The sequence below is a fragment of the Vulpes vulpes genome, chromosome 3, assembly GCF_048418805.1.
Source record: "Vulpes vulpes isolate BD-2025 chromosome 3, VulVul3, whole genome shotgun sequence".
In the NCBI taxonomy this organism is placed as follows: Eukaryota; Metazoa; Chordata; class Mammalia; order Carnivora; family Canidae; genus Vulpes; species Vulpes vulpes.
The window spans coordinates 137,075,530-137,102,474 of NC_132782.1; the positions used below are offsets into that span (position 1 = coordinate 137,075,530).

The 26,945-nt window shown below is 34.5% G+C and overlaps 1 protein-coding gene across 13 annotated transcripts in view; it reads left to right on the forward strand.

Moving 5' to 3' along the window:
- COL24A1 (collagen type XXIV alpha 1 chain) overlaps positions 1 to 26,945 on the forward strand; it is a 387,560-nt gene that overhangs the window by 287,421 nt on the left and 73,194 nt on the right. For 12 of the 13 annotated variants that reach the window (XM_072754694.1, XM_072754691.1, XM_072754699.1 and 9 more), the window contains 6 exons: positions 2,601 to 2,654; positions 4,553 to 4,660; positions 8,638 to 8,691; positions 8,947 to 9,000; positions 9,636 to 9,692; positions 18,743 to 18,796. In XM_072754694.1, coding sequence (XP_072610795.1) covers positions 2,601 to 2,654; positions 4,553 to 4,660; positions 8,638 to 8,691; positions 8,947 to 9,000; positions 9,636 to 9,692; positions 18,743 to 18,796 — 381 coding nt within the window. The remainder of the gene's footprint in view (positions 1 to 2,600; positions 2,655 to 4,552; positions 4,661 to 8,637; positions 8,692 to 8,946; positions 9,001 to 9,635; positions 9,693 to 18,742; positions 18,797 to 26,945) is intronic. The other variant, XM_072754695.1, reaches the window with a different exon arrangement.

The following is a 26,945-nucleotide window of genomic DNA, read 5'->3' on the forward strand; positions in this document are numbered from 1 at the left end:
TATTACATAGAATGAACAAAATATACACATCAGGAATATGTATAAAAACTTCTATGTATAACTCAGATAAGGACAGCTCAGGAGAATACTGGACAGAAGGTAAGAGCCAGAGATTCACATAAAGATGTCAAATAACCCTATGAGTAGATAATCATTCTTCCTTAGTAATCAGAAATACCCAAATTGAAAACAAACAATGTGTCATTTCCACAATGAGATAGATTGAAGTCTGATAGTACTAAGTATTACAGAAGATTTGGAGTAATTGGTCTTAGACATTGCAGTGGAAATATAGATTGACAAAACTACTTTGGAGAACAATTGGACAGTATCTTGTATACTTGAGGATGCATATGCCATGTAATTCAGCAATCTAACTTCAGAGGCTGTACTTTAAAAAAAAAAAACACTTTTGACATGGCACATAGAGAGATGCACAAGGTATTTATTGCAGCATTATTTATATGAGAGAAAAAACCCACAACGAAAATTCATAAGTAGGAAAGTGGTTAAATAAGTTGTGATATAAGAAGATGAAATCCTGTAGAATTAAAAACAAAAAGTGAACAGATTAAAGACATTAATTTCAAAACCAAATGTGTTAAAGTTTTGAAAGAATACATAAAGTGTGCTTATTTAAAGTTTGAATGCAAAATAACCATATATTGCAAACAGTGAAATTATAAAGAAATGCATGGGAATGATAAACAAATTAGGGGCAGTGTTTGCACCAGAGTGAGGAGAGAGGGTGACCTTTTGGAAAAGTATGTGTAAAGGGACTTCAATTATATGCATATGTATATTGCTTCTTTTTCTTCAAGTCGGTGGTGGGTACATGGGTGTTTATTGTACCTTCTAACATCCTTTGATATATATATATATAGTAGAACTAACACTGAGCTAAGTGCTTCGGTAAAAATCCAGTTCTTCTAAAGCTTTACATGTATTATCTCGTTTAATCTTAGTAACCCTTTGAAAGGGTATTATTTTACTTCTTTCATATAATGGAAAGCTGAGGCCTTTAGAAGTTGAATAATCTACCTATGGTCGTATTGTTGTAAGGTGACAGAGCCAGAATATGAAATGAGCAATGTGACTTTTAAAAGTTCACACCGTTAACCACTAATGAAGGTTAATCTGCCTCTTTTTTAAAACTCTGCATTAACCACAAGGAAATCTCAGGTTAGTGCAACTATCATTTCAACCTCTGGATGCAGCTAGAACTACAGCAATAGAACTTAACCATTTTGGCTTCTAAATTCACTGCCTTTCTGAGGCTAGAAGAGTGTTTGCTCAGGAGCATAGGGCATGAGTCACTTCCTTAGGTATCTGTTTATTCGTTCAACAAATATTTATCAAGAGCCTACATAGCACAGTGGTAAGCCACAATTTATTTCTTGTCTACATCATTTTTACAGTTTGCCAAGGTTTGGGACACAAATTTGAGATTTCCATTTTCATGTCCAACTAATGCAAGGAGTGCTATGATTAATTATTACCCATTTTAGAACTTGCATCCTGGCTTACCGTGCATATCATTTAGGCCTAATTATTGTTGACCTGAAAATTCACATGGCATCTAAAATATTTTAGCCAATTTTTACTTTAAAAAGTGTATATTAGAAATTTCGGTCTACTTTGTCTAAACAAAATACAAATTTGAAATGAAAATATTGTTTTAAACAGTTTACTATGACTACCTCTGTTTTTCTCTGTGTATTTCTCTCTCTTTTTTCCCACAGAACAAAGAAAGTCTCCTTAATCTACTCAATAAGATTTTGAGATTCTTGACCATGTTTTAGATATGTTTTATAATCCTATACATTCAACAAGATATTGAATCCACAGTAGCTTATAGAACTGCTAAAATGGATGCACTGGGTTTACTTTAATTACATTCTCAGTAATTAAAATGGTTACACTGAAACCAAATAATTTTTTTTTCTATAGTAAAGAACAGTTTAATTTTACCTATCTTGGCCAGATTATATATGTAAACTACTCACTACTAACAGCTAGAACTCTAAATCATCATGACTTAAACAATTATACAGCGGTGCCTGGGTGGCTCAGTTGGTTGAGTGTGGGACTCTATGTTTTGGCTCAGGTCATGATCTCAGAGTCGTGAGATGAAGCACTCCTGGAGCTGGGCTCTTAGCACAGAGTCCACTTGAGATTCTCTCTCCTTCTTCCCCTCCCCCACTCGTGTGTGTGCTCATGCTCTCTATCTAAAACAAATAAATAAAATCTTTAGAAATAAATAAATAGGGGCACCTGGATGGCTCAGTGGTTGAGCATCTGCCTTTGGCTCAGGTTGTAATCTTGGGGTCCTGGGATCGAGTCCTGCATCAGGCTCCCCACAGGGATCCTGCTTCTCCGTCTGCCTATGTCTCTGCCTCTTTCTTGTGTTTCTCATGAATAAATAAATAAAATCTTTTTTAAAATAATAAATAAATAAATAAATATACAAACAATATTATTGGAAAGTAATCCTCATTTTTACATAATGTTCAATTCAGTGATTATGTGATATAAGTATTGAAACACTCTATCTAGTCCTTCCTTAACAGTTTATTTTCTTTTTTAAATTGTATATCCAGGGACCTGAAGGAATTGTGGGAAGTCCAGGACAAAGAGGTCGTCCAGGGAAAAAGGTAATTTTTTTTTACATCTTTTATGGTTGTTGCTTTGTTTTGTTTTGTTTTGTTTTACTTTTTTTTCCCATCTTTTTATGGTACATCTTTCTTCTGATATGCCCCAAGCTTCATAGGATGATGTGTTGTTTTCATTTGCACTAGACATAAAATAATAAAGAACTATGAATTTGGTTTTAAAAAGCATGTTTGTATAAATTAATGTTTAACTCTACTTCAGAGTACCCATCACCTTAAATTATTTAAAGGGAAATTTCCTACTTTGTAGTTTCTATAAAGATCTTTGCTTTTCCTTCTCCTGTTTGCCAAAAATTCTTTAGTAGAATATAGGCAGGAAAAGAGAGAAAAGGAAAATACTATACCATTTGTGCTATTTATTTAACAACTTTAGTAAAATGTTTAGGGGAAAAGAATATGATTAGAATTGTTTTGGGTTTATTATTACTATGTTTATCTAAATTGAAAAGGTTAATGACTGATTTTATCTTTCTCATATATTGACTAAGAAACACAAATCAAGAATGTGGTTGATTTGTTTCCTTTATATTTTACTAAAAATGGCATATTTATAAAATTCTAGACTGTTAAAATGAAAAATTCATCTTTGTATGGCAGTCAATAATTTGTTCAAGTATTGGTGAGACATAGAAATGATTTTCTTAATTCTCCTACAATAGTTCTGAATATATTACTAGATTTAGCTTCAAATCATACCATATCTGGTTCCAGAAATCCAATTTTACTGCTTCTACTAATATATACCCACTCCATCTTTGTCATAATGTAGAGACAGTATAAGTGAGAATAAAAGGTAAAGAAAAATGAAGCAAACTTTAGTGGCCATTTTTTTTTTTAGTTTCAAGTTTTTATTTAAATTCTAGTTAGTTAACATATAATGTAATATTTGTTTCAGGAGTAAAATTCAGTGATTCATCACTTACATATTTAGTAGCTGTCCTTGCCCATGAAAATAACCCCACTATTAAAGTCTCTTTATCATACATAATGTTATATCTAAAATAATATTTTATTTTGTTATTATACTGTTATTATACTGTCCCACAGAAATGGGACAGTATGAGTCCTTACAAAATCCTGCACCCCTGGGAGTTATTTTGAATACCAAAAACTTCCTGACTGTGATCACAGTCTAGTCTTCCTTTGTATCTACTTGATTATCAATAACAGAACAGATTGGTTCCCACTTTCAGAAAATGAATTATAACACTTAAAGTTGAATGAAAGCAGCTGTATTTTGGTGGCAGAGAATGATAGTCAGCTTGATGGGAAACAGAAGGTAACTAGTTTTTAGAAGGATGTAAAATGATATTAAAATATTATCGATCTTAAAAATGTTATGGATTTTTAAAGACTCCAAACCAATAAGGGATTAATTTGAATATACAGAACCATACAGTAGAAACTTTTTGCATTAAATAGATCTTTGTGGCATTGATGTTCTCTATAGAAACAGGCCTCTCATAGGACCTATATTTTCTCGTGATAACAAGAAATACATGCATGCATGCAAACATACATACATAACAAATTTCAAAATAAAAAACTTGGTTATTTGTAACTCAACATGAACACCAGATCTACCTACTTGCTTTGCCAAAACTATTTTTTTAATGTTCTTTCCGTAAATTATTTTTAGTTATATCTTTAGGATATAAATTATTTTTAGTTGTATCTTTAGGATAACCTAGATAACATCATGGTATGTTATTATTGTCAGTGATGGTCTCCACTACTGTTAAGTTAAAACAAAGTTACTATTTATAGACTTTTGCTCACAGAATATCCTCTGGGGTCATTCAGGTATATGATATAGTTAATTCATCTAAGTGAAAATTTGTTTTTTTCTCACTTTTCTCTCTTACTAATGACATCCACAGGGTGACAAAGGACAAATAGGGCCCACAGGAGAAATTGGAAACAGAGGTGCTCCTGGACAAATTGGGGAAAGTGGTCCTAAGGGTGCCAGAGGAACTAGAGGTGCTGTGGTTAGTATTTGATTTGTTTCCAGACCTGAGTTCACTGTGGATGGAAAAGAAATGTATCCATGTCCTTAAAGTTTCATCCCTTGATTAATTTTACAGAGAAAGCAATAGTTCCATTGAAAATAATCTACCTCCATGGGCTGTGGAGAATTGTAAGCATTCCACAGTACTTAAATGGCTTAGTGGTTTCTGGACATGGAAAAGGGAAAGGGGAAAAAAAAACTCAAAATGGAAATAAAATATGAAATGAAGTTTCTTAAAAAATCAGATTATAACTCCTCACCTAACTAAGAAAGTTTATATGCCTTGCACTTAGAATTTAATATCTATATAAAACTACACTTTTGGGATTGGCAAATTGCTTTGAAAATTAGGTTTATTTAAAAATGAGTTTTCGTTACAAGCTTGGACTCCACATGCTTATCTAGAGTTTTTTTTGTTTTTACCTAACCAGCTGTGATCAATATCTGTAACATCGAATATTTAATCTTTTGCATGAACTTTATATGATGTTGGAAACAAGGGCAGCATAATACTTCTGAACCTATAATAGCAAAATTTTATCGCTAAAATATTTGGAGCTGTTCAGAAAGTCCCAGCATGAGAGATGCAGAATATTTGAGATATAGTGTTTAGTGTTTTCACTGTTTCGTAAGCTTGTATGCATGTATATTCCTCCTCTTCTTTAAAAGTCACAGATGCTAGGCTTTTCATCAAGGCCTTCTTGAGAGCATTGCATAATCCGTCTGCTAAGAAAAGTTTGTCTCAGCCTCATGTCACATATTCATCTTACTACTTCAGGTCTTTCTTACTTTCTTTTATTTAAATCATTATGTTTCTGCTTTTGGTTTATATGTTTAAAAACTTTATGCAATGTGATTAATTTTTAATTTTTTTTTTTTTTATTTATGATAGTCACAGAGAGAGAGAGAGGCAGAGACACAGGCGGAGGGAGAAGCAGGCTCCATGCACCGGGAGCCTGATGTGGGATTCGATCCCGGGTCTCCAGGATCGCGCCCTGGGCCAAAGGCAGGCGCCAAACCGCTGCGCCACCCAGGGATCCCTGATTAATTTTTAATAAACATGAGAACTAATTGAGAGTCTTGCCATCAAAGTAGGCTCCTACTTTGGATTTTGTCTAAAAAGAATACTTTTTAAACATTGATACATATCTAACTTTTCCAAAAGGTTTCATTAAATTCACACTCTCACCACCAATACTTCATATTAACCCTTTTTTTTTTTTTTCATATTAACCCTTTTGATATTTGGCAATCTGATAAATGAAAAAGTGCATCTCATTTTCTTTCTATTTACATTTCCCTGGTTACAATTAAGTAATTTGAATATTTTTCTGGAAATTACCATTTATTTATTTATTTCTTCCTTTCTCTTTACGATTTTATTTATTTATTCATGAGAGACACGCAGAGAGAGAGAGAGAGGCAGAGAGATAGGCAGAGGGAGAAGCAGGCTCTATGCAGGGAGCCTAATGCAGGACTCGATCCCAGGACCCCAGGATCATGCCCTGAGCTGAAGGCAGACACTCAACTGCTGAGCCATCCAGGCATCCCTGGAATTGCCTTTTCATGTGCACTTTACATGAGTTATATTAGGTTGTTGTCTTTTTCTTATTGACTTGCAATAACACCTTACATATTTTAGGTAATATATTTTGTTAAAGATGTTATAAAATATATTACAAATAGGACAGCCCCGGTGGCGCAGCAGTTTAGCGCTGCCTGCAGCCCAGGGCATGATCCTGGAGACCTGGGATGGAGTCCCACGTCAGGATCCCTGCATGGAGCCTGCTTCTCCCTCTACCTGTGTCTCTGTCTCTGTCTCTGTCTCTCTCTCTCTCTGTCTCTCTGTGTCTCTATGAATAAATAAATAAAATCTTTAAAAAATATATATTACAAATAGATTTCCCTTGCTATCATTTATCTTTTAATATTATTTGTGATATCTTTTGCTGGACAGAAGGTTAATTATGTAGTCAAATTTGTCAGGTTTTTACATTACAGTTCTAGGTTTATTTCTTCATTAGAAATGCCTTTCCTACCTAAAGCATACAAAAATACTCTTCCATATCCTTCTTCTAATACTTTTATAGGTTTATTTTCACCCCTAACTATGAAGTTTATTTTTTGATATGAAATAAATTATAAAGAACTGATTTTCTCTTTTCTAAATTGATATTCAGTGGTTTCAAAATCATTTAATAAATAGTCAATCTGTTTCCCACTTTTCTGAAATTCCACCCTTACCATAAATGAAACTCTCAAATATTTATTGGCCTCTTTTCATTCTCTCTGTTTTCTTCTATCAATCTGTTAGTCTATCCATAGGTCCAATACCATACTATTTAAATTATTATACTATTATAGTATTTTTTGAGACCTGTAAGAGCAAGTACTCCATAATTCACTTCTCTAAAAAGTTCAGCTCTTACTATAATTCTCTCTTCCATGTGAACTTTGAAATCAGCTCTTCAGGTTCCTTTAATATTGACTCTTTCTGTATAGAAGCACTATATGTCTTTCTATTTGCTTATATCTTATACATCCTTTAATAAAGTTTTGTTATTTCCTTCATTCTGTTCTTACCTATATCTTTTTAGGTTTATTGTTAGTTTCTTATGGATTTTATGATTTATAATGCAGTCCTTTTTTCCATTAGATCTTTTCTTTGATGCTGTTTAAGACATTTAGTTTTATATTTTTACTTTATATCCACTTTAATGATAGGTGTTCTCATGGGTTCTTTGGGTAAATTATCATATTTAGAACTTCTGGTTAGTCTGATATTTGGTTAGGCATATACCTAGTCTGTGCCTTAATTTTCTTATTTCCTATTTAGTTTCAAACTCAAATAGGAGAGTTGATGTGGAAACTTTCTGATAGTATGAAAGAGAAGACATTTTTAGGATTTTTAGTTTTGCTCTTTTCAGTTGTCTGAGTCACATTTTCAGTACTTTAGGGGCATTTACTAATTAGCCCTTAATTTATCCTCATCTGCAAAATATTGATAAGAAAAGCAATAGGGTGATTATTGCACATAAATTGTCGATCATCTCTATTTTTAACAACTTTGACTAGAGCTGAAACTGTTCATCAGAGCATCTGAAGCTATCAGGTACCTGGATGCATCTGCCTTTGGCTCAGGTGATAATCTCAGGATCCTGGGATCCAGTCCTGTATCAGGTTCCCTGCTCAATGGGGAATCTGCTTCTCCTTTTTCTCTGCCCCTTCCTTCTGCCCATGTTCTCTCTCTTTCCCTCTCTTTCACTCACTCTTGCTGTCAAATAAATAAATAAAATCTTTAAAAAAAAAAGCATCTGAATTATCAATAAGTATGTTCTTCTTGATCCCATAGTGACAATATCAAAAACTATCAGGCTGTATCCTAATATTTAGTGATGCACGTCTACCATAAACTTTGACAGATGCAATCTACATTGCCAAGAGTTTACTAGAAAAATATAGGATTCTAGCAACTGAAAATATTTTTCTTTTTCTTTTTTTTTTTTTTAATTTTTATTTATTTATGATAGTCGCACAGAGAGAGAGAGAGAGAGAGGCAGAGACACAGGCAGAGGGAGAAGCAGGCTCCATGCACTGGGAGCCCGACGTGGGATTCGATCCCGGGTCTCCAGGATCGCGCCCTGGGCCAAAGGCAGGCGCCAAACCGCTGCGCCACCCAGGGATCCCTGAAAATATTTTTCTTAAATTAAGAATATTCATACCAGGCATAGACTACAGAAACATTTTTTGGGGTGGATTTTGTGGTTCAGAAGAAAAATAAGACAAAAGTTAGACATTTTTGTTCTCCCATTTCAGACTAGGTAAAACATTATACCTAAAAAACAGTCTAAATTTTAAATAATAAGAGTACTAAATAAATAAATCAATAAACAAATAATAAGAGTAATGATTTAAACAGTTGTCTGTTTTCTCTCTAATATTTACTTTGTATTTTAGGGACATTTAGGATTGATTGGACCTGATGGAGAACCAGGAATTCCAGGATATAGGGTAATCATTTCTAATTGGAAATTTTAAATATGTATTTACACAAAATGATTTTATAAAGATGTCATACCAATTATGCAAATCAAAATAAAATCTCACTGATAAACCCTTCTAATATATTTAGACCTCAACCCCCTAGAGAATAAATCTTATTTTTCCTTCAGAATAGTGCAATATCTAATAGTATGGCCTTGGTGGTATTAGGTGGAATATGGACAAATGATATGTAGAATGTCTACTTACTTGTCCTTTTGTTAGGGTCATCAGGGTCAACCAGGACTTCCTGGGTTGCCAGGACCTAAAGGAGAAAAGGTATGTATGTATACTGACTTTTCAATCCTAAAGTTAAATATTAAATACTTATGTTCTTTCTGAAAGTATGCATGGAAACATTTTCAAAGAATAAAAGAAATACTTTTCAACTTGGGAAGTATTGTAAATTCTGGAAGATAAATAACAAGAGACAAAAATGTAAATAAGTCATCAAGATGTCTTTGATTGCATAGGTTGTTTCAAGATATTCATGAAATAATATATGCTAAAGCACTTGGCAATCTGTAAAGCTTTGTGAAAGTAAAATTAATTACCTACTGAAAGCAATTATGAGACTATAGATTAAATGACTAATATATTTATAGTAAAATATTTTATAGGTTAAGAATAACTATAACAGTACTCCTGTAGATTTGCAATATCATTTGAAAACTGAAATTTTGAGCAAATTCCTAAACTGCTTTCTATGTAATTTAAGCAGATTGACACTTCTTAGAACCTATAGGAATCACAATTGTAAAAAATATCCTATGCTAAGTTTTGTAGGTAAAAGCATTCCATTTAGATAAGCTAAATATTGTATATTTCATAACATATTAGACAATAATAGCCTGTGTATTTCAAAGGTAATTTTATTAATTTGATTTTGTTTTAAATTATTATCTTCATTATAGGGTTATCCAGGAGAAGATAGCACAGTACTAGGATCACCTGGGCCTCGAGGTGAACCAGTAGGTCTTTTTCTAAAATTATTTTGATGTTTCAAGATAAAATATGTATAATAAATTTACAGTACCAATCACATCTTTTCAAGGAGTTTTGTTAGTTTCATAACATGATTTTATAGGCATGTACTATTTATAGTTATATAAACTAAATGTGAAATTTATTTATATCCAGGTTAAGATCCTTAGCATGATACATAGTTTAATACAATGAATTTCCAAATCTAATTTTCAGCATTAAATGTATTATAACAACTTTTTGCAGATATTATCAAAAACTATATACCTTAGACAGTTTAAGGCAGATGTTTCTTTAATTATCAAATTCAGATTTATTTCTAAGAGTTAAAAAAATCTGATCTGTATACTTTTTTATAGTAATCTGTATACTTTTTAATAGTAATCTACATACAGTTATCAAATGATTTTAAGACTTATTTAGCCAGCTATCATAACCAATACTCTTTAAAGATCACTGACCTGTTCTCCTAATTCAGCATTTTAAGAGCTATGAACACCATTTTGAAAAGTAGCTATTGTAGTTTTGATTATCCGAATAACCACCTTTATGTTCATGATTGACTAAAACAATCTCAAAGGACATTTGTAAATTAAATAGGTAGAACAAAAGTGTTCAGTTCATAAAAATAAATGTAATTGGTTAAATTTTCCATTTTCCATATAATTTTTTTTATCAAAAAAAAAATCCTAAAGCAGAAGAATCACATTTTGTAGTCTTTTTTTTTAATAAATTAATTTTTATTGGTGTTCAATTTACCAACATACAGAATAACACCCAGTGCTCATCCTGTCAAGTGTCCCCCTCAGTGCCCGTCACCCATTCCCCCCCACCCCCCGCCCTCCTCCACTTCCACCACCCCTAGTTCGTTTCCCAGAGTCAGGAGTCTTTATGTTCACATTTTGTAGTCTTTTCTGATATTTTGATCTGTCTCTTTGGAAATGATTGAAAGTTATCTTTTGTTTTAGAAATAGGAAAGATTTTGGAATTATTCTGATTAAATTAAGCCATCTCATACAGAGGAATACTTATCTATAAGAATATATAAGATATATAAGATTTTTATCAAATATACTCTGGGGGAGAAAATATGGAAATAATGCAAAAACTTTGCCAAGATTAAAGAATGTCACTGAAATGTAATAAATATCTTAAAAATCTAATATAAAAAGCATCATTTTATCTGGTAGACATAAGACAGGTATGAAACTTAAACCAAGAATATTCTAAATCATTAAAGCAGAGTCAGAGATTATTGTCTTAAATTATGTGAAATATCTTCATTCACATAGGAATAAGTTAAAATTTATCAATTAGTGATCCATTATCAATTTTATGGTTTTGCCAAACATTTCAATTTGAGTTTCTTTTCAGACAGTAGGTCTCATATGCAAAAATTGCTTTCTCATATATCATAAAAATATATGAAAATTTTTAACAGTTTATCACACCAAAGATTTTATATTAGGTGTGTCCTGAAAAAGTTAAAAGTATAAATTTATTAGTTAGGTACTACATGAAGGATTAAAATAAATAAATACAATTTTATTAGGTTAATTTATATTCCTGAACAAAAGTTCAGGAATGCCTGGGTGCTCAGTTGGTTAAGTGTCCCAACTCTTGATTTTGGCTCGAGCCATTATCTCAAGGTCATGAGATCAAGCCCCACTGTCAGGCTCCTGCCTCAGTGGAGAGTTTACTTCTCTCCCTCTCCCTCTGCCCCCTTCTTCCCCCTCCCCTGCCTACTCATGCATGCTCTTTCTCTCTCAGTCTCAAAATAAATAAATCTTTTTTAAAAATTAAAAATCCATAGATTAAGGAATAAACAGTGGAATTTTTGATAATGGTAAAGTAGGATTAGCTATTAGATGCTTTAAAAAAAAAAAAACTTCATTTATTGAGAGAGAGAAAGAGAGTAGGAGAAGGGCAGCAGCAAAGGGAGAGAAAATCTCAAGTGCAGTGAAGGGTTGAGTGCAGAACCCCACACGGGGCTGAGTCTTATGACCCTGTAGTTGTGACCTGAGCCAATATCAAGAGTCAGACACTGAAACAACTGAGTCACCTAGATGCCCCAGCTATTAAATACTTTTAAAAAGAACATTAAACAGTGTCTTCCAAAGTAGCTCCCAGCCTGCCACACCAGCAGATATCCTTGGCCAGGACTGGCATTCTCCAAAATAGCTCCTGTCCCAACATACCAAACAAGTGGCTTTAGCCTGGACCAGCATCCCTCCAATGTGGCTCCTGACAGGGACAAGGGGCAAGGCCCACCCATTCAGTATGCCTGCAATAGCTGTGGTTTGACCTCACAACCAGCTATACCAGGCACTGCACTACCCACCAATGTGCCCCCAGCAACGTGGCCAATCATTGCAGCCATCTGGGTCAGGGGCAGCACTGCTCACCAGCATGGAAGCAACAGTTGTGGCCAAGCCACAACAGGAGGGCACAGACAGCCTACACCAGGCACCCCCCAAGTACCTTGTTCTAGTGACTGGAGGGGAATGTGCTTCTTAGGCCCAAACAACACCTTACATATGAGATCACTCCATCAAGACCATGAGACATAGCTGATCTACTTAATATATAGAAACAAACACAGTAAGAGGCCTAACAAAGAGACAGAGGAATATGTTCCAAAAAAAACAAGATAAAACAGAAAAAGAACCAAATTACAGAGATAAGCAATTTGCCCAATAAAGGGTTCAAAGTAGTGATCATAAAGATGCTCACCAAACTCGAGAGAATAGATGAACAGTGAGAACTTCAACAAAGAGATAGAAAAAAGATCCAATAAGAATTGAAGAATACAATAACTGCAATGAAAAAATACACTAGATGGAATAATGGCAGATTAAAGGATACAGGCAGATCAGTAATCTGGAAAAACAAGGTAGTAGAAGTCATCCAAACTGAATACCAAAAAGAAAAAAAGGTTTAAGAAAAGAAGATAGTTTGAGGCCTTTGGGAAAATATTAAGCATACAATATAAGTCTTATAAAATAAACTTTAATAAATAGAGTGTAACAAGACAAAAGGAAGAAATAATAGATGAAAACATCCCTAACCTGGGGAAGGAAACCAACATCCAGCTGCAAGATGCAAAGAGAGCTCCAAAAAAGATGAAACCAAAGAGATCCACACCAACAGAAAATAAAGATGTCAAAAATTAAATATAAAGAGAGAATCTTAAAACAGCAAGAGCAAAGCAACTGGTTACATACATACTCAGTGACACCCATAAGGTCATCAGCTGATATTTCAGCAGAAACTTTGCGGGCCAAAGAGGAGTGGCCTGATATACTCAAAGTGCTGAAAGAAAAAAATCTATGGCCAAGAATACACTCCCTGGCAAGATTATCATAGAGAATTAAGAGATAAGGAGTTTCCTAGACAAATGAAAACTAATGGATTTCATCACCTCTAAACTGGACTTCTGAGAAAGGCTAAAGGGACTTCTTTAAGTGGAAAAGAAAACACCGTAACTAAAGATTTAAAAATTATTAAAGAAAAAGTCTCACTGGTATAAGCAAACATATAGTAAAGAGAGCATATCCACCATTTATAAAGCTGGTGGGAAACTTAAAAGACAACAGTAGTAAAAACAGTGCACCTGGGTGGTTCAGTCAGTTAAGCGTCTGACTTTTGATTTTGGCTCAAGTCGTGATCTCAGGATTGCAAGTTCAAGCCCTATACTGGGCTTCATGTTGGATGTGGAGCTTGCTTAAGATTATTTCTCTTCTTTCTCCCTCTGCCCTTCCCCTCTCTTAAAAAATAGTAAAAGCAACTATAACCACAATAATTAACTAAGGGATACACAAAATAAAAGTATGTAAATTATGACAACAAATACAAAACGTGGGGAGAGGAGAATAAAATTGTTGGACTTTTAGAATGTGTTTGAACTTAAATGACTATCAACTTAAAATAGACTACTCTGTACATAGGGCATTGATATGAAACTCATGGAAACCACAAACCATAAGCCTATGATAGATTCACAAAAAATAAAGAGAAAGAAATCCAAATGTACCACTAAAGAAAATCATCAAATCACAAGGGAAGAGAGCAAGAGAAGAACAGAAAAGAACTGCAAACATAACCAGAAAACAATTAACAAAATGGCAATAAGTATATACCTACCAATGATTACTTTAAATGTAGGTGGACAAATGCTCCAATCAAAAGACTGAATGGATAAGAAAACCCATCGATGTGCTGCCTATAAGACACTCACTTCATACCTAAAAACACACATGGATTGAAAGTGAAAGAATGGAAAAGAAATATTCCATTCAAATGGAAATGAAAAAAAACCTGGATAGCATACTCATATTAGATAAAATAGACTTTAAAACAAAGACTGTAAGAAGACATAAGAAAGGGCATTACATAATGATAAAAGGATCAATTCAACTAGAGAATATAATAATTGTAAATACCTATGCACCAAACCTTGTAGCACCTAAATTTATAAAGCAAATAGTAATAGACATAAAGGGAGAAATCTACAGTAATGCAATAATAGTAGGGCACTTTAATACTCTACTTATATATATGGATGGATCATTTAGACAGAAAATCAATAAGGAAATAGTTGCCTTAAATAACACGTTGGACCAGAGGGACCTAATAGATATATACAGAACATTCCATTCAAAAACAGCAGAATAGGGGCACCTGGGTGGCTCAGTCAGTTGGTTGTCAGCCTTTGGCTGAGGTTATGATCCCAGCATCCTGGGATTGAGCCCCATGTCGGGCTTTCTGCTCAATGGGGAGCCTGTTTCTCCCTCTCATTCTGCCTACTTGTGCTCACTCGCTCTGTAAAATAAAGTCTTAAAAAAAAAAAAAAAAAGCAGAATGCTCATTCTTCTTAAGTGCACACAGAACATTCTCTAGGTTAGATCACATGTTGGCCAGAAAGCAAGTCTTAATAAAGTTTAGAAGGCTGAAATCATATCAAGCATCTTTTCTGATTACAATGGTATACAACTAGAGATAAATATCAAGAAAAAAACTGGAAAAGCACACAGGCACATGGAAGCTAAACAACATGCTACTAACCAAACAAGGAGTAAATGAAGAAATTAAAGAGAAAATTAAAAAAAAAAAATACCTGAAGCCAAATGAAAATAAAAACAGCATCCTCCATCTACTACAAAGTTATATGCCAACAAATTGGGCAACCTAGAAGAAATGTATCAATTCCTAAACATGTATAATCTTCCAAGACTAAATCAAGAAGGAATAGAAATTTGAACATGTTGATTACTGGTAATGAAAATAAATCAGCAATAAAAATCTCCCAATAAACCAATGTCTGAGATCAGATGGCTTCACAGATAAATTCTATCAAATTATTTATTTTTTTAATATTTTATTTATTTATTCATGAGAGACACAGAGAGAGAGTGAGAGAGGCAGAGACACAGGCAGAGGGAGAAGTAAACTCCAACCGGGAGCCCGATGCAGGACTCAATCCCGGGTCTTCAGGACACGCCCTGGGCTGAAGGCGGCACTAAACCGCTGAGCCACCCGGGCTGCCCTCTATCAAATATTTAAAGAATCATTAATACCTATACTTGTCAAACTATTCCAGAAAAATTAGAGGAAGGAATGCTTTCAAATTCATTCTATGAGGTTAGCATTATCCTGATACCAAAACCAGATAAAGACAGTACAAAAAAAATTACAAGCCAATATCATAGGTAAACATAGACCATAGATTCAAGAATATAGATGCAAAACTCCTCAACAAAATATGAGCAAACAGAATTCGGCAATACATTAAAAGGATCATATACCACAATCAAGTAAGATTTACTTCAGAAATACAAGGATGGTTCAGTATTTCAAATCAATCAATTTGATACACACATTAACAAAATAAAGGATAAAAATCATGATTCTTTCAATAGATGCAGAAAAAGCATTTGACAAAATTCAACATCCACTTATGATGAAAACTCTCAATAAATATCTTAACATAAGACAGGCTATATTTGAGAAGCACACAACAAACATCATCCTGAATGGTGAAAAGCTGAAAGCTTTCCTGTAAGATAAGGAACAATAGTACGATGCTTACTCTCACCATTTGTATTCACAGTACTAGAAATACTAACCATAGCAAGCAGAGAAAAAAAGAAAGAAAAGGCATCCCCATTGGTAATACAGAAGTAAAATTGTCAATATTTGCAAATGACACTATACTATAAATGGAAAATAAAGATTTCATCAAAAAACTATTACAATTACTAAATTAACTGAGTAAAATTTCAGGTTACAAAATTAATATGCAGTAATCTGTTGCATTTCTATGCAATAATAGCAAATTATCAGAAAGAGAAATTAAGGGACACCTGGGTGGCTCAGTGGTTGAGCACCTGCCTTCGGCCCAGGACATGATCCTGGAGTCCCAGGATTGAATCCCACATTGGCTCCCTGCATGGAGCCTGCTTCTCTCTCTGCCTATGTCTCTTCCTCTCTCTCTGCGTGTCTCTCATGAATAGATAAATAAAATCTTTTTTTAAAAAAAAAGAGAGAAATTAAGAAAACAATCCCATTTACAATTGACCCAAAAATAATAAAATCTCTAGAAATAACTTTAACCAAGGAGGTGAAAGACCTATATTCTCAAAACTATAAGACATTGATGAAAGAAATTAAAATGACAAAAATAAATGGAAAGATATACCATGTTCATGAGTTAGAAGAATCAATATTAAGATGTTCATACTATCCAAAGCAGCCTATAGATTCAATACAATTCCTAGCAAAATTTCAATAGGATTTTTCACAAAACTAGAACAAATTATCCTAAAATTTGTATGGAATGAGAAGACTCTGAATAGCCAAAACAACCTTGAGAAAGAAGAACAAAGCTGCAGATATCATGCTGCTTGATCCAAACAGTACTTACTACAAAGGTGTGGTTATCAAAACATTATGGTACTGGCACAAAAATAGATATATAGATCAATGAACAGAATAGAGAGCCCAGAAATAAATATATACTTCTATGATCAATTAGTCTTGACAAATGAAACAAGAATATACAATGGGGAAAGGATAGTTTTTTCAATAAATAATGTTGAGGAAAACTGGACAGCTACATGCAAAAGAATGAAATTGGACCTCTTTTTTCCAATACATGCAAAAAAACACACAAAATGAATTAAAGGCCTAAACGTTAAGACCTGAAATCCTAAAACTTCCAAAAGAAAAGAGGTGTAAGTTCTTGCATATCAGTCTTAGCAATATTTTTTGGATATGTCTCCTCAGGCAAAGGCATCAAAAGCGAAAATGAGCAATTGGGATTACATCAAACTAAAAAGCTTTTTCACAGTAAAGGAAACCATCAAAAAAGCCAAAAAGGCAACCCTCTAAATGAGAGAAGATATTTGCAAATGATATATCCAATAAGGGATTAATATCCAAAATATATAAAAAACTCAAATAAAACAATATGATTTTTTAAAAAATGAGTAAAGGGGAATGCCTGGGTGACTCAGCAGTTGAGTGTCTGCCTTCAGCTCAGGGCATGATCCCGGGTCTGGGGATCGAGTCCCACATCAGGCTCCACCCGGGGAGCCTGATTCTCTCTCTATCTGTGTCTCTGCCTATGTGCCTCTCATGAATAAATAAATCTTTAAAAAAATTTTAAATATAAATAAAAATAGATAGAGGACTAGAATAGATATTTTTCCAAAGAAGACATATAGAAGACACATGAAAAGATGTTCAACATCACTAATCAAGTAAATGCAAATCAAAACCACAATGAGATTTCATCTCACACTTGTCAGAATGGCTGGTATCTAAAACAACAACAAAGAAGAAATAACAGATGTTGGCAAGGATGTGGGGGAAAAAAGTAACCCTCATAAACTGTTGTAGGAATGTAAATTGGTGTAGCCACTATCTAAAACAGTATGGAGATTCTTCAAAAAATTAAAAATTAAAAAATATTGTATGATCCAGCTCTTCGACTTATTGGTGTATATCTGAAGAAAATTAAAAAATATAATTTAAAAAGATACATACACCTATATGTTCATTGTAGCATTATTTACAATAGCCAAGATATGGAAACAATCTAAGTGTTCACTGAGATGAATGGGTAAAATGATGGTTATACACACACACACACACACACACACACACACACAATGTGATATTACTCAGCCATAAAAAGGAATGAAATCTCTTTGTGACAACATAGGTGCACCTAGAGGGCATTATGCTAAGTGAAATAAGTTAGAGAAAGATAATACTGAATGATTTTACTTATATGTGGAGTCTAGAAGAAATAAAAAACAGAAACAGATTCATAAATTCACAGAACAAACTGTCCAAGGAGGATGAGGTGGGGAGGTGGGTAAAATAGGTGAAGGGGATTAAGTGGTACAAACTTTCAGAGATAAAATAAACAAGTCATGGGGATGTAAAGTACAGCATAGTGAATATAGTCAATAATATTATAACTATATATGGTGACAGATGGTGACCAGACTTATTCTAGCGATCATTTCATAATGTGTATAAATGTCAAATCTCTACATTGCATGCCTGAAACTAATATAATATCATATGTCAACTATACTTCAAAAAATACATAAATAAATAATGTACTAAATATAATCTTTTAATTAATGGAATTAATTATGTGGCTGAATGATCCAGATTAAATCTTTTTCTATCATTTTCACATTAAGTAGAAATGCAGGTTATTTTGCCAACATCCCTAATATACTTTATTCATCTGAAAATTCATATTGTTTAAAGTGGACTTCATTTCTTCAATATTTTTCCTAGCAGAATCATTATTAAGATTCTGTTTAAATAACTCCATGCTTATGATGCTCTTGGTATTACTGAAATTCAATCTTTGGAAATTATTTAGTGGAACTAAGCAAATTATTATACATTTGGTTTCATATTTTTGGAAAAAATATTCCACACTAACTATATTATCTGTATTTACAAATACTTAGATCCAGCTGTGAAACATTATTTTTGCATCTGGTCTCTGTAGGGTCTTATCGGAGAACAAGGAGAGAGAGGAGAACCTGGAGAAGAGGGCTATAAGGTAATTAGAGCAAATTTAATATTTTGCTTCTAAATTGAATTAGTATTCTTTGTGATTTTGTTCGGTTTCAAATAAAAATAAGCATCACTGAGTTATTAGTAATATCTTGTGGTATTAGAACAAGCATAGCTCTTTGTACTTTCTGTTCCAACTTTCTAGAATCATCTTCATCTCCTCTCATTGCTGCTTTTTTTTCATCATTCAGATGTCAGCTGAAATGTTACTTCCTGAAAGACCTTCTCTCAGTGCCCTTTCTATCCATTATTTTATATCATATTTTAATGCTACCTGTATTATCTTACCACTTTTTTGGTACATTTTTCTTTGTTTATTGTCTATTTTTCTCTACCAAAAAGTAAGATCCATGAAAACAAGACTCTTTGGCTTTTTTTTTTTATCATTATACCCCCAATTTCTAGAACATAATGTTCCTGGTGTATAGTAGGAATTCATTAAAGAGTTGTCAAATGGGTGGATGAATGTCATTATATTCTCAAGCCTTCTGTCAATTCTTTTCCATTATTAGAAGGATTTTATGAGCTAAAAATCAGCTAAAATTATATTAGACCATGTGTAGAATTCACTGTATTATTTTTTATTAGCACATTTGTGTTTCGGATATTCTGTATTCTTGCCTCATGTCCTCTTCCTGTTTACAGTGTCTGTGGCTAAACAAAATGGTCATCTGCTAACTCACTTCCTATAGCTTCTACTATGTTCCTTTGCTCACAATATTCTGTGTCTACTCACAGTATTATTTAATCTTTATTTACATAAATCCTATCTATCCTTTATAATCTAGTTCAAATTCCTTTTTCCCAACTCACCCTAACAGGAATCCTTCCCTATTCTGTAGTCCTATATTTATTATTTACAAAGTCATTCAACAGAAATATTTTACCATCTTCTGTTGTGGATATTTTTGCTAATTATTTGTAATGTGCAGAAGTATCTCAGCTCTCCAATTTGAATATGATTTCTCTCTTTCTTCTACAATGTTTGTTCTGAGCTTTGTACATAATAGTATACAATATACATATAAACATAATTCATATTTAATAATGAATTGATTGGTTATTTGATCCAATATATTCCTCCCATGAAATTTCAGTAATCATATCTGAAATGAAGATTTAAATAGCTAGATTGAATAAATAAGCTGGTAGGTAGATAATTATCATTAATAAATTGATTTTTTCAAGTCTGAAATCTGAAAAATCAGCTTTTACTCCCTAAAATTCTCCTTGAAACAAATGTTGAAGGTAGCTCTAAACGATTGTAATAGTTGTGGTGGTCATCTTGCATTTCTTCTATTTTTAGAGAAACATTTTAAAACATCATATATATATTCCGTTTCAAATTTATATAACATTTGTGTCTATATGTGTTTCTAAATCCAGGGAATCCACTGTATTTATTCAAAATTAGGTTTCCTTTGGATTGAGAAGCCAACCCACTGCTTCCAGAATAATTTGAGAAGCATCTTAAACTTCTTAGTTTTTGCTGTGCATACCTTCACACATTCTCAGGAAAATTGGATTCTTGCAATATCTTCTTTTGGTCTCTACATCTACAAAACATTTGGTAGCTAAACCAGCAAATTTACTGCCAAACAAACAGGTAACTATTCTTTTGAAAGAAGAAAAGAATCTCTTCATCTGGCTAGGAGAAGAAAAACTCTGCCTGCCTTATTCTTTATAGACACGCCTTACTCAGAAATCCTTCATCAGAGAATTTCTTCATAGGCCCACTGTGGGATCTATTTCTCCTTCCTCATTCCACAAATACTGGTGAAGTTTTCAGTTGTGGATATTTCATGAATTAGTTTGACCCACATCTTCCCTTCTGTCTTATTCTATCCTATGTTCTTAGATTTTAGAGGTCATTTTTATCATTTGCTGCTGGTTTTATTCTAAACAAGCCATCTTAAGCCAGACAGCCACAATAATTTTATTGCTTAGATATCTGAAAGCCATGAAATATCCTCACTTGTCCCCTTCCAAGTTTTCCCAAACACAAGTTTGATTCATACTGGGAAATGATGCTTGCTTTAGAGTTAGATTATTCTGTTATAGCCTCAGATGAAATTTTTAAATGTTTGCTTTTCGATAGTTTTAAAATGTACATATCCTTTCACTCTAGGAAACTGGTGGTTAGCATTATCACCAAGCCTTCTTTTTATTAGGTTAAAATACACATAAAATTTACCATGTTAAAAAAAAAAATTTACCATGTTAACCATTTTATTTTTTTAAGATTTTATTTATTTGAGCCAAGGGGGCATGTGTGTGCATGAGCAGGGGGGAGGGGCAGAGAGAGGGAGAAACAGACTCTCTACTGAGCAGGGAACCTAACCTGGAGCTCCATCTCATGACCCTAAGATCATGACCTGAGTCAAAGGCAAACACTTGACTGACTGAGCCACCTGGCATGCTCATTTTAACCATTTTAAAGTATACAATTAAGAGAATTTTAGGACATTCTCAATATTTTGCAGCCATCACACACTACATAGTTCCAGAACATTTTCATCACCCCAAAGAGGAAGCACCTACCCATTAAGCACTCACTCTATATTTCTCTTAGCCTTTGGCAATCATTACTTGGTTTTATGTCTCTATTGATTATTCTGGACATTTCATATAAATGGAATCATAAAATATATAGCTTTTTGTGTCTGGCTCATTTCATTTAACACAATGTTTTCAAAGTTCATCATGTTGTAGAATTATTAGTACTTTGTGCCTTTTGTGGCTGAATAATCACCAACTTTTTAAAAATATTTTTATATTTACAAATTCTCTTATTAGAGTCATGAACTCATGATTATCCTATTGGATTAAAAAATGGAATAAGGGGCTCCTGGGTGGCTCAGTCAGTTTAGTGTCCCACTCTTGGTTTCAGCTCAGATCATGATCTTAGGGTCTTGAGATCAAGCCCTACATTGGGCTCTGTACTCAACAGGGAGTCTGCTTAAGGATTCTCTTCCTCTGCCCCTCTCCCCACTCGTGTGCAGGTGTACACTCTTTCTTTCCCCCTCTCTCTCTCAAATAAATAAATAAATAATTTTAAAAAAAATGGAATGGCTAGTGCAAATTTTTACTTCCATTCATTTATCAACTACTAGAAATTTTTAAAAATCTTTTTCACCATGCTTTGTTCTTTTTTCCTTTTAAAGAAACTGAGAATTACAGAAGTCATGTGTCTTGCTCATTGTCATCAGTAAACACTCATTAAGCATCTTTATATATGACAGATCTTATGTCTTATGCATAATAAAATCTCTGGTCACTCATCATATATTTGGATGTCTGCCGTGGACCAGGAGCAGAACTAGGTATCATGAATTTAATACTGGACACCCCCTCAAGGTACAGTCCCCACTTCTGTGTAAAACACATGTAGAAGATATACAGAATAAGAACGTTTAATCAGGGATCCCTGGGTGGCGCAGCGGTTTGGCGCCTGCCTTTGGCCCAGGGCGTGATCCTGGAGACCCAGGATCGAATCCCACATCGGGCTCCCGGTGGGTGCATGGAGCCTGCTTCTCCCTCTGCCTGTGTCTCTGCCTCTCTCTCTCTCTCTCTGTGACTATCATAAATAAAAAAAAAAAAATTAAAAAAAATATAAAAAAAATTAAAAAAAAAAAAAAAAGAACGTTTAATCAGTATAAAAAAAGATATAGTAAATTATAGCTGTCATCCAGAAAGCTATACATCCCATAGGTCAAGCTAAATTCATTTGAGGCATGAGAAAGCCAGAGGACTTAATGAGAATAAGCATATTATACTGTCAACACCTGCTTTTTAAAACCATGGGCAGAAACATACACATACCTAAGATTAAGTCAGACTCAACTTATGTGAGATGAAGTCCTAGAAATACATTGGATAAATTATGTTCTAGCTCAAACTCCATTTTGATTTGGTTTGGCAAAGTCCATAGCATCTTTGTGCACAACAAAATAACATTTAAATCCTCAGTTAGCCATCATTCCTTAGCATCAGACATGCATATCCAGATTGCTATGGGATATCATCACAGGCATCTCTACCTCAGTATGTCCTATACCACAGTTTCATCATCCTCCTCAAATTTGATCCTCTTCTTTCTACATCCTCAATTCAGTGAATGCTACCATCAGACATTAAGATGTTCAAGCCAATAAATGAATCATCCCTCTCTTTCTTTCTCTGTCTCAGTCTGTTTCCCTCTCTGTCTATTGCTCTCCCTCTGTTTCTGTCTCTTTTTCTCTCTCATCCTTTTCCTCCTCTCCTTGGGCTTTCCTCTCATCTCTTAAATTCATTTTACCACTTCTTTTTACCTCAGATAGCTCTGGAACCTAGCCACTTTGCCCTACTTTAGTTCAGTTTCATCATTTTTGTCTGAATTACTTTAATAACTTCCTAACTAGACTCCCTATCCCCATTTGTAGGCCTCTCAAACCCATTCCCCATGTAACATGTTCTGTCAAACTAATCTCCACTTATTCCTCCATGCTATCTCCTTTATCAGAAGGTCTTTTTACTTTGCTACCTGGAACACTCATCCTTCAAAATTCAGCATATCATCACTTCCCTTATAAAATCCTTGGCCATCTAGCTCCTATTGGCCATTTAGCGCATCCCACCACTAATATCACTAGGCAAATTTACGAAAAGCCCACAGCAAATATCATTCTCAATGGGGAAGCACTGGGAGCCTTTCCCCTAAGATCAGGAACAAGACAGGGATGTCCACTCTCACCACTGCTGTTCAACATAGTTCTGGAAGTCCTCGCCTCAGCAATCAGACAACAAAAAGACATTAAAGGCATTCAAATTGGCAAAGAAGAAGTCAAACTCTCCCTCTTCGCCGATGACATGATACTCTACATAGAAAACCCAAAAGCCTCCACCCCAAGATTGCTAGAACTCATACAGCAATTTGGTAGCGTGGCAGGATACAAAATCAATGCCCAGAAATCAATGGCATTTCTATACACTAACAATGAGACTGAAGAAAGAGAAATTAAGGAGTCAATCCCATTTACAATTGCACCCAAAAGCATAAGATACCTAGGAATAAACCTTACCAAGGAGGTGAAGGATCTATACCCTAAAAACTATAGAACACTTCTGAAAGAAATTGAGGAAGACACAAAGAGATGGAAAAATATTCCATGCTCATGGATTGGCAGAATTAATATTGTAAAAATGTCAATGTTACCCAGGGCAATTTACACGTTTAATGCAATCCCTATCAAAATACCATGGACTTTCTTCAGAGAGTTAGAACAAATTATTTTAAGATTTGTGTGGAATCAGAAAAGACCCCGAATAGCCAGGGGAATTTTAAAAAAGAAAACCATAGCTGGGGGCATCACAATGCCAGATTTCAGGTTGTACTACAAAGCTGTGGTCATCAAGACAGTGTGGTACTGGCACAAAAATAGACACATAGATCAATGGAACAGAATAGAGAACCCAGAAGTGGACCCTGAAATGTATGGTCATCTAATATTCGATAAAGGAGGAAAGACTATCCATTGGAAGAAAGACAGTCTCTTCAATAAATGGTGTTGGGAAAATTGGACATCCACATGCAGAAGAATGAAACTGGACCACTCTCTTTCACCATACACAAAGATAAACTCAAAATGGATGAGAGATCTAAATGTGAGACAAGAGTCCATCAAAATCCTAGAGGAGAACACAGGCAACACCCTTTTTGAACTCGGCCACAGTAACTTCTTGCAAGATACATCCACAAAGGCAAAAGAAACAAAAGCAAAAATGAACTATTGGGACTTCATCAAGATAAGAAGCTTTTGCACAGCAAAGGATACAGTCAAAAAAACTAAAAGACAACCTACAGAATGGGAGAAGATATTTGCAAACGACATATCAGATAAAGGGCTAGTTTCCAAAATCTATAAAGAACTTATTAAACTCAACACCAAAGAAACAAACAATCCAATCATGAAATGGGCAAAAGACATGAAGAGAAATCTCACAGAGGAAGACATGGACATGGCCAACATGCACATGAGAAAATGCTCTGCATCACTTGCCATCAGGGAAATACAAATCAAAACCACAATGAGATACCACCTCACACCAGTGAGAATGGGGAAAATTAACAAGGCAGGAAACAACAAATGTTGGAGAGGATGCGGAGAAAAGGGAACCCTCTTACACTGTTGGTGGGAATGTGAACTGGTGCAGCCACTCTGGAAAACTGTGTGGAGGTTCCTCAAAGAGTTAAAAATAGACCTGCCCTACGACCCAGCAATTGCACTGTTGGGGATTTACCCCAAAGTTTCAGATGCAACGAAACGTCGGGACACCTGCACCCCGATGTTTCTATCAGCAATGGCCACAATAGCCAAACTGTGGAAGGAGCCTCGGTGTCCATCGAAAGATGAATGGATAAAGAAGATGTGGTTTATGTATACAATGGAATATTACTCAGCGATTAGAAACGACAAATACCCACCATTTGCTTCAACGTGGATGGAACTGGAGGGTATTATGCTGAGTGAAATAAGTCAATCGGAGAAGGACAAGCAGTGTATGTTCTCATTCATTTGGGGAATATAAATAATAGTGAAAGGGAATATAAAGGAAGGGAGAAGAAATGTTGGGAAATATCAGGAAGGGAGACAGAACATAAAGACTCCTAACTCGGGGAAACGAACTAGGGGTGGTGGAAGGGGGGAGCAGGGCGGGTGTTGGAGGGGAATGGGTGACGGGCACTGAGGTGGACACTTGACGGGATGAGCACTGGGTGTTTTTCTGTATGTTGGTAAATTGAACACCAATAAAAATTAATTAAAAAAAAAAATATCACTAGGCAAAGTCAATCACTTCCCATAACCTTGCCTACATTACTTTATAATAATATTTATTACAGCATATTTAATTTTCAACACTGCAGAAAAAGGCCTAAGAGAAATAGTTGGCTATTCTGTGATCATTCTAAAAAGGTCTCTATGGCAGCCCGGGGGGCTCAGCAGTTTAGCACCCCCTTCAGCCCAGGGCATGATTCTAGAGTCCTGGGATGGAGTCCCACATTGGGCTCCCTGCATGGAGTCTGTTCTCCCTCTGTCTGTGTCTGTGTCTCTGTCTCTGTCTCTCTCTCTCTCTCTCTCTCTCATGAATAAATAAATAAAATCTTTAAAAAAATAAAAAGGTCTCTAAACTACAGACCAATATGGTAACTAAGTCACAATTGGCCATTCATGGTTTTGAGTTTGCTCAAATGCTCAGTCTCACTGCACTCTCTAACTCCAGCTCTTCACCAATCATTTCTCTCCTGAGTTCTGCTTAATAAATGACTTATAATCATCGTATTTACTTGTACCAAACTTTATCTTCATTGACCTGATTCTGTTATTGCTGACTCTGCTCATGTTTTTCTGGTAAGGACATGTGTGGTAACTGGTATTCTCTTTAGTTGTGACCATATTCTATAGAAAGCTTTCCAAACTAGACTTTCTCTTTTGCCGCTGTTCACTCTCTTAAACAGGATTCTTTTTTTAAAATCAATTAGCTGGATCTTAAAACCATAAATATTTGCCTCAAAGAATGCAAACAAAGAAGGCTTCAACTGATCTTTCTGTGAGATAAATATCATTAGCCTATGTAGGCAATTCTTCTTCTAGTCCAGAAAAAAGGAAATGGGCCTATGGCATTCTTTTTGTAATATACAGAGAGCAGGAAGAAAGAAATCTGAAGCAAAGAGGACACTAGGAAAGGGGATAAAAGAGATTGCATGCAGAATTCTTCATGCATACTCTGACATGCCCTTGGGTTGTTGCTAGTTTCTATTTACACACTTGAAAAGGGAAATGTGGTAGGTCAGCATTCCTTCTGAGGAGGACTAGCCTGATGACAGATTGCTGAATATTAAAGTCATTTGATGTGTCTTGGCATTATATACAGTAAAAACTCCCAGTTTTCAACTCAATAAATCTATCCAAATGGTATAAACTTAGTTTGTAAAAATGGAGACCATACATAATTCACTTCCACAGTGGAAATAGGTTGAAAAAAGAAATTTGTTCTCAAGCCCTTTTTCTTTGGTTATTTACTATACTAGTTTCCTGACCAAAATCACTGTAAACCAAGTGGTTTAAAACAACAGAAATTTATTCTCTCGCAGTTTT